This window comes from Aegilops tauschii, chromosome 7 (assembly GCF_002575655.3).
Source record: "Aegilops tauschii subsp. strangulata cultivar AL8/78 chromosome 7, Aet v6.0, whole genome shotgun sequence".
Taxonomy (NCBI): Eukaryota; Viridiplantae; Streptophyta; class Magnoliopsida; order Poales; family Poaceae; genus Aegilops; species Aegilops tauschii.
In genome coordinates this window covers 623,572,802-623,581,870 of record NC_053041.3, presented here as the reverse complement: position 1 = coordinate 623,581,870, position 9,069 = coordinate 623,572,802, and the positions used below count along the sequence as shown (strand labels likewise).

Genomic DNA, 9,069 nt, shown 5'->3' with positions numbered 1-9,069 from the left:
ATGGATTCTTGCTAGTTTTTGAGGGAAAAGAGAGAGGAGATCTAGATCCACATTTCCACCAATCACTTTCTCCTCTATGTGAGGGGAACCCCTTGGATCTAGATCTTGGAGTTCTTGGTGTTCTCCTTCTTGTTCTTCCTCTCTTTTTCCTCCCTAGCATTAGTTGCTTCGGTGGGATTTGAGAGAGAAGGACTTGGGCACTCCGTGTGCCCTTGCCATTGCATTTGGTGCATCGGTTTGAGTTCTCCACGGTGATACATGGAAGTTACAAGTTGAGAAGCTTATTACTCTTGGGTGCTTGGTGCCCTTGAGCTTGTTCCTCTTGGATGCTTGGGCGCCCTAGACGGTTGGTGGTGTTCGGAGCTCAATCATTGTGGTGTAAAGCTCCGGGCAAGCGTCGGGGTCTCCAATTAGATTGTGGAGATCGCCCTGAGCAATTTGACGGGTTCCGGTGACCGCCCCCAAGGGTTGCCAAAGTGTACGGGTTCGGTGACCGCCCCCAAGGGTTGCCATTTGTACGGGTTCGGTGACCGCCCTCAAGGGTCCCTTAGTGGAATCACGGCATCTTGCATTGTGCAAGGGCGTGAGGAGATTACGGTGGCCCTAGTGGCTTCTTGGGGAGCATTGTGCCTCCACACCGCTCCAAACAGAGATTAGCATCCGCAAGGGTGTGAACTTCGGGATACATCGTCGTCTTCGCGTGCCTCGGTTATCTCTTACCCGAGCCCTTTACTTATGCACTTTACCTTGTGATAGCCATATTGTTTCTTGTCATATATCTTGCTATCACCTAAGTAGTTTTTCTTGCTTAGCATAAGTTGTTGGTGCACATAGGTGAGCCTAGTTGTTGTAGGTTTTGTGCTTGACAAATTAACCGCTAGGTTTATTCCGCATTTGTTCAAGCCTCAACCGTAATTATTTTAAAGCGCCTATTCACCCCCCCCCCTCTAGGCGACATTCACGATCTTTCACACATTAACTTTCGCCAAGCAGCCCCAAGTACGTAAGTACGAGAGTGTTATCCTTCTCTTGGTCCACTTCTCATAAGGAGTGATCTCGTTATCCTTTGTCGGAACTTTATTCTGGACATGACATGATGTCATTATAGCCTCCCCCCACCATGCCTTGAATAAACCCGACGTATCTAACATGGCGTTAACCAAATCAGTTAGAGTATGGTTTTTCCGCTCGGCAACCCCGTTTGACTGGGGTGAGTAGGGAGGCGTCCTCTCGTGAATAATACCGTGTTCTGCACAAAAGGCATCAAACTCTTTCGAGAAGTACTCTCCACCATGATCTGACCGGACTCGTTTAATTTTCTTTTCAAGTTGATTCTCAACTTCTGCCTTATAGATTTTGAATTAGTGTAGAGCCTCATATTTAGTATTTAACAGATAAACATAGCAATATCTAGTGGAATCATCTATCAAAGTCATGAAATATTTTTTTCCACCTTTAGTCAACACACCATTCATCTCACAAAGATCAGAATGTATGAGTTCCAGTGGCGCCAAGTGTCTCTCCTCTGCTGCCTTGTGAGGCTTGCGAGGTTGCTTAGATTGCACACACGAATGGCACTTAGAACCTTTGGCTAAAGTGAAACTCGGGATTAAATTCGATTTTGCTAGCCGCGTCATAACGCCGAAACTAATGTGACAAAGACGTGAATGCCAGACTTCAGATTCATTAACACTCAAATGAATATTGTTCACGACTTTATTACATAAATCTGCAAGAGAAAGGCGGAACATGCCTCCGCATTCATAACCCTTTCCAACAAATAGTCCATATTTCGTAACAACTAATTTATTAGACTCGAATATCAACTTAAACCCTTCTCTACATAGAAGGGAGCCACTAACGAGGTTCTTCTTGATGGCGGGGACATGATGCACGTTCTTCAGCTGCACGATCCTTTCCGAAGTAAACTTCAGATCGACCGTGCCAACACCAAGAACAGAAGCACTCGCGCCATTCCCCATCAGTACGGACCCGTGACCTGTGGCCTGGTAAGAAGAAAACAATGAAATGTCAGCACACACATGAACACCTGCACCTGTGTCGACCCACCAATCGGTGGACGGCCAAACTGAAAATACAGCAAATAAATTACCGTACCCAGATGCACCACTCTCATTGTTGCTCACAATCATATTGACAGACTTGGAGTCCCGCCCTGGCTTCTTGTACTTGTTTGGGCACTTGTTGGCCAAATGTTCAACCGAACCACAAGTAAAGCAGCCCTCATCCTTCTTGTTCTTCTTGAAGGTCTTCTTACCCTTCTTCTTAAAGTTGGCATTCTGTTGGACACCGTTCTTTCCCTTGGGCTTGTGGGAATTGGAGTTCTTCTGATGCACCATATTGGCCACAGAAGTTCCTTCGACCCCTTTTCCGTGCGAGTCCTTTGCCCTTGAATTCTGCTCAACACTCAGATGGCCAATGACATCCTCCACAGAAATCACGCCTCTGATGTTTCAGAGTGGTGGCAAAGTTCCTCCAGGAATTGGGGAGCTTAGCGATTATGCAGCCCGCGACAAACTTGCCCGGTAACTCGCACTTAAGAAGCTCAAGCTCCTTAACAATGCATATTATCTCATGAGCCTGCTCCAATACAGGACGGTTTTCAATCATCTTGTAATCGTGGAACTGCTCTATAATATACATCTCGCTCCCTGCATCGGCTGCCCCGAACTTAGATTCGAGCGCCTCCCACAAGTCCTTGGCAGACCGCACATGCAAATATGCGTCAACCAGCTTATCTCCAATCACGCTCAAAACTGCCCCGAGGAACACAACAGTGGCCTCCTTGAACGCCTTCTCCTGTTCAGGAGCGATCGTTCCTGTGGGAGTCACACCGGCGACCCAGAACACGTTCATGGCCGTGAGCCATAAGGTGGTTTTAGTCTGCCAACGCTTAAAGTACGTCCCCGTAAACGGGGACGGTTTCAGTGCAGCAGCAAAACCAGGATTCGAAAAACTCCTACACAATTTAGGTTTTTGGATTGATAAGTAAATAGGCAGTTTTTTGATTAAATTAATCCATGAATAAATCATGAGCATGACATGGACAGCATTGGTAACACACTGATTACGATCTAATAGAGCATGTACTACGCACATAGTAGAAACATCTACGCATATCGCTAGTACTGCTACAACAGAAAGAAACACGAGAGGGATAAGCGATGTATACCCTCCAATCGGCCACGCGGCGGCGGTGGCGGTGGCAGCAACTCAGATCGTAGCCCTACCTGTCAAAGACTCTCCGTTCCCGCGGCACATCGTGACGAGGCGAAGCGAGGCGAGCGGAGGAGGAGGAGTGCGCGAGGGCTTCTCAAGCTCCAATAGCATGAGGGAGAGAATCCCTTATAAACCATTCCAACTCTCCTTCCACTAGCGGTATGGGACTAAACTTCCCACCACCTTGTCATGCCACCTACATGGGCCCTTAGAGATTAAATCTGAAATTGTCATATGGGCTCTAGGCCCATCTCATATTTCAACAGTTGCGTTATCGTCAGAGCCCGTAGGGTTGGCGCCGGTAAAAGCGCGTCCGGACCGGCCTGCATACTAATACAAGACCGAGGCGATCCGGACATCTGCGGACGATTTGAGGGTCGACGTTGGAGATGCCCTCAACGAGAAAGTAACCAAAAGCATCGCATATGGAAGAACTCCAGTGAGCAGTGGGCATTAGATAGGGCAGGGAAACCAGCAGCAACTTCAGTTTGCCGTAATCCTATTCACCTCTGCTCGCCAGCCATGCACCATTTTAAACACTTCATTTGCTATCATTTCTAACATTCTTATCCCCCACCTCACAGATTCTTGATTTTCCTGTTTTTCCTGCAAAATCATGCAAATCATTAAGCCACCCAACAATCATATTGACAGGAACACAAGGATCAGTTATCCTTTCGTTATCCAACACATCACTATTTTCCCGTCTCCAAATAATGCAGAAAACAACTAAAATCCCAACCATCATCAAGATGTTTTTTAGCTTTACCAAATTTCTGTATCCATGCATTAAACGTGTCATGTTTGTCATCTGGCACATCAATCAAATTAAGCACATTTCGAAATATTCCGTAACATTCTGGAGATAGTGCATTGCATGAACAGGTGATTACTTCCTTCTTCCCTGCCCCAAAATGGACGATGTTTTTTTTACCAATTCATCTCCTTTCTGCCAAATTATACTTTGTTAATACTATGCTATAATTGTCTAAAATTGCAAGCAGATTTGCGAATATCCAATTCTGAGCCCGAGCTCATCTGCACCCGGTCAAAAAACAATTCATAGAAAATTCAAAACAATTTTAAAAAATCCAATTTTTTTATGGAAGGTAGATAATTTGGTGCACTCTAAATTTCAGACCATTTGGACATCTGAGTAACTCTCAACAAAAAAGACAAATTGGGTCACAACAGTATATGCACAATACACTTTTTAACCGACCCCAAATTTTTTCAAATGATTTGAAATTTGGAGCAGACAACACATACCAAATTATCTACCATGACAAAAATAATTGGAGCTTTTTTTGAATTTTTTTAGTATTTATTTTGAATTTTTTATTGCACTCCCAGATTTGTTGACTCTCAACGAGACACGGAGGAAGGAGCATATATACACGTGACGAACTCAAAGTAACACATAAGAAAGTTATTGGTCTAAGCCTACTATACTAATTACTCTAGCTAACCGGCGATGATCTAGACAGCTCTGACGAAAGCCAGCATGTATAATTCTGAAAGACGATCCATTTTGGAACGGAGCTAGCAAGCATCTTTGCTAGCTGCTCCAATGGCATCCACCACCTACCATTTTGGGAGCAGCTACTTGCTCTCGGTTGCTCCTACATAAACTACGCTTGGTTGGCACAGGCCATGGCAACCACCGGGAACCATCGCCACCTCCCTCTTCTCCTCCTCGTCAAGCTCAGCTCAGGCGACGTCGCAAGCACGTTGGCATGCCGCTGAACCCGCCTCCGGGTCCATGGCAGCTGCCGGTGATCGGCAGCCTGCACCACCTCGTCGGCGCGCTCCCGCACCATGCCATGCGCGACCTCGCCCTCCGGCACGGCCCGCTCATGCTGCTCCGCATGGGCGAGCTCCCCGTCGTCGTGGCCTCGTCGGCGGCCGCGGCGAAGGAGGTGATGAAGACCCACGACGCCGCCTTCGCCACACGACCGCGAACGGACACCACCGCCAGCCTCACTGCCGACGGCCTCGGCATCGCCCTCGCGCCGCACGGCGAGCACTGGCGCGCCGTCCGCAAGCTCTGCGCCACGGAGCTGCTCGGCGCGCCACGCGTACGGACGTTCCGGGGGACTCGCGAGGCTGAGGCCGCCGCCCTCGTCGCGTCCGTGGCCGCGGAGGCGGCGTCCGGAGCCGCTGTGAACGTCAGCTCCCTCGTCGCCACGTACGTCGCCGACGCCGCGGTGCGCGCCGTGGTCGGAGACCGGATCGCGGACCGCGACGCCTTCCTGGCGTGCCTGGACGAAGCTGTCAGGGTGGCCGCCGGGTTCAGCCTTGCCGACCTGTTCCCGTCGTCGCGCCTCGCGCGTGCGCTCAGTGGGACGGCGCGCCGGGTTGAGACGGTGTTCGGAGAGATGTCCCGGCTCATGGACGCCGTCATCAAGGAGAAACGCGCGAGGAAGGCGGCGGGCGTCGGCCGCGAGGAAGAAGAGGACATCCTTGACGTGCTTCTGGACGGCGGCGGCGGTGCGCCTCTGGACATCCCGACTATTCGTGCCGTGATAAGGGACCTCATCGGGGCCGGTAGCGAGACCTCCGCGTCGACGCTGCAGTGGGCCATGGCGGAGCTGATGCGGAACCCGACGGCGCTCAGGAGGGCGCAGGCGGAGGTGCGCGGCGCGCTCGCCGGGCAGAGCCGTGTCGGGGAGGACTCCATGCATGAGCTGCCGTACTTGCGGAGGGTGATCAAGGAGACGCTTCGGCTGCACGCGGTGGCGCCGCTGCTCCTCCCGCGGGAGTGCCGCGAGCCCAGCCGTGTCCTCGGTTACGACGTGCCGCAGGGCGCCATGGTGCTGGTCAACGTGTGGGCCATCGGCCGGGACGAGGCGAGCTGGGGCCCGGACGCCGAGGAGTTCCGGCCGGAGAGGTTCGAGGAGGGGGCCGCGGCGGCGGTGGACTTCCGGGGTGCGGACTTCGAGCTGGTGCCGTTCGGCGCGGGGCGGAGGATTTGCCCCGGGATTACGTTCGGGCTCGCCCTCATGGAGCTCGCGCTGGCAAGCCTCCTCTTCCATTTCGACTGGGAGCTCCCCGGGGGCACGGAGGAGCTGGACATGGCGGAGGCGTTCGGGATCACGGCGAGGAGGAAGAGCGACCTGTGGCTGCATGCCACCGTCGTCGTGCCACCTAAATAAGGGCCAGTTCTTTTGAGCTATCCGGTGAAAATAAGCTCTAAATAAGTTTATGTAAAAATAAGATCTCAATAATAACCTATCCCATTCTTTTCAGGGCATATTTTTTATCTTATCTGTGGTATGGTCAATGAAAAATCTGTAATACCCTTGTACAATATTGTTGTTCTGATTAAATGATCTCGTGTTATTTTTTAGCATTTTGCTGCCCGTAAGAACATAAATTCGACCTCAAAACACCACAATATGTTATACTCAAACATAAGGAAGATAATTGTCTGGCATACGAATATCATACATGCATCACCGTCTCACGTACGAGTACTTGAGAAGAACACATGAATACTAGAAAAGATCTTCAAATTATTACATGGTTCTCCCATCAATATTTCTTCTAATTGTAATACAATGGTAGCATACACACAAGCCATCAATATTTCTTCTATGCAAATAAAATGGTAGCAATCAGAGGGCAACAATCCTGTACTAGGCACATTCAGCACATCTATATCAAAATTAGTTCTACCATATATAAGCAACACCTCATAGCAAATCAGTATGAAAACGTTATACATTAGCAGCCGCTCATAGCAAATCTAGATGAATTTTTTTGAAAAAACAAACAGAGGAGCTGCTCATGGTCACGGCCACGGACTCGGATGGGGACGGGGGGTTCTTCGCCAGAGGGGGACGTCGGCCGGAGTGGGGCGCCGTCCACCGGAGTGGTGCCCTGGCCGTCCGCCGGAGTGGTGCTGCTGCTGCACACCGAGCGAGGTACTGGCCGCGCCTGAGGAAGGAGGGAGGGGTCACGCCCGAGGAAGGAGAGGAGCATCGGCGGGAGATGGAGGCCTGCCCGCCGTCCATGTCGCCGGAGACGGCCTCGTCGAGGAGCTGGGGACCGGCGACGGCGGCGGCTAGCTGTAGCTGGAGGAACCCTAGCCTGCGGGAGCGAGAGGGACAAGGGATTGAGTGTGATAGGGAAGGGGATCCAGGGAGGGTCAGTTCGGACCCGAGCCTGGGCAGTGGCAACTTTGGTGTAAATAAGAGGAAACAACATGAACACTTTGCTATACCCCTTCGTTTTAAGTCAGAAGCTGCGGGAAGCCACCCTCCCCCAGCTTTTTTCCATTGTCAAGGAGAGGGGGTGGAAATAAGCTAAGCTCACTGTCGGTGTTAAAACTGGCAGACCTCGGGGTAGGGGTCCCGAGCTGTGGATCTGGGAACAAGGGACGACGAACACAGTGTTTACCCAGGTTCGGGCCCTCTCGAAGAGGTAATACTCTACGTCCTGCTTGATTATATTGAATGTGTAGTATGGTTCACAGAGTAGATCTACCTCGAGATCAGCATGAGCTAAACCCTAAGGCGATGAGGTGATGAATATAGCTCTAGTCCTAAAGACTACAACCCCCGGTTTATTTTGAAGGAAATATGCCCTAGAGGCAATAGTAAAGTTATTATTTATTTCCTTATTTCATGATAAATGTTTATTATTCATGCTAGAATTGTATTAACCGGAAACATAATACATGTGTGAGTACATAGACAAACAGAGTGTCACTAGTATGCCTCTACTTGACTAGCTCGTTGATCAAAGATGGTTATGTTTCCTAGCCATAGACATGAGTTGTCATTTGATTAACGGGGTCACATCATTAGGAGAATGATGTGATTGACTTGACCCATTCCGTTAGCTTAGCACTCGATCGTTTAGTATGTTGCTATTGCTTTCTTCATGACTTATACATGTTCCTATGACTATGAGATTATGCAACTCCCGTTTACCGGAGGAACACTTTGTGTGCTACCAAACGTCACAACGTAACTGGGTGATTATAAAGGTGCTCTACAGGTGTCTCCGAAGGTACTTGTTCGGTTGGCGTATTTAGAGATTAGGATTTGTCACTCCGATTGTCGGAGAGGTATCTCTGGGCCCGCTCAGTAATGCACATCACTATAAGCCTTGCAAGCATTGTAAGTAATGAGTTAGTTGTGGGATGATGTATTACAGAACGAGTAAAGAGACTTGCCGGTAATGAGATTGAACTAGGTATTGAGAAACCGACGATCGAATCTCGGGCAAGTAACATACCGATGACAAAGGGAACAACGTATGTTGTTATGCGGTCTGACCGATAAAGATCTTCGTAGAATATGTAGGAGCCAATATGGGCATCCAGGTCCCGCTATTGGTTATTGACCAGAGAGGTGTCTCAGTCATGTCTACATAGTTCTCGAGCCCGTAGGGTCCGCACGCTTAACGTTCGTTGACGATATAGTACTATGAGTTATGTATGTTGGTGACCGAATGTTGTTCGGAGTTTTGGATGAGATCACGGATATGACGAGGAACTCCGAAATGGTCCGGAAGTAAACATTGATATGTGGATAGTAGTGTTTGATCTCCGGAAAGGCTCCGGAATCCATCGGAAGGGGTTCGGCATGTTTCCCGAAATGTTTGGGCACAAGAACACTTTATCTGGGCCAAAGGGGAAAGCCCACGAGGTTTTTGAAAAGCGCAAAAGGAAGTTTTGCGGAGTCCAGGGGCCAGACGCTAGGGTCCCTGGCGTCTGGGTCCAGACGCCGGGAACCCTGGCGTCTGGCCCTGGAGTCCGAGAAGGACTCTTGCCTTTTGGGTGAAACCGACTTTGTGGAGGCTTTTACTCCAAGTTTCGAC

The 9,069-nt window shown here is 49.8% G+C and overlaps 1 protein-coding gene across 1 annotated transcript; it reads left to right on the top strand.

The window, feature by feature from the left end:
- The first annotated feature begins 4,577 nt into the window (after positions 1–4,577).
- LOC109778055 (desmethyl-deoxy-podophyllotoxin synthase-like) lies at positions 4,578–6,491 on the top strand. The gene has a single exon (XM_020336605.4). The coding sequence runs from the start codon at positions 4,977–4,979 to the stop codon at positions 6,393–6,395; it is 1,419 nt and encodes a 472-aa protein (XP_020192194.1). The 5' UTR covers positions 4,578–4,976; the 3' UTR covers positions 6,396–6,491.
- The last annotated feature ends 2,578 nt before the right edge of the window (positions 6,492–9,069 follow it).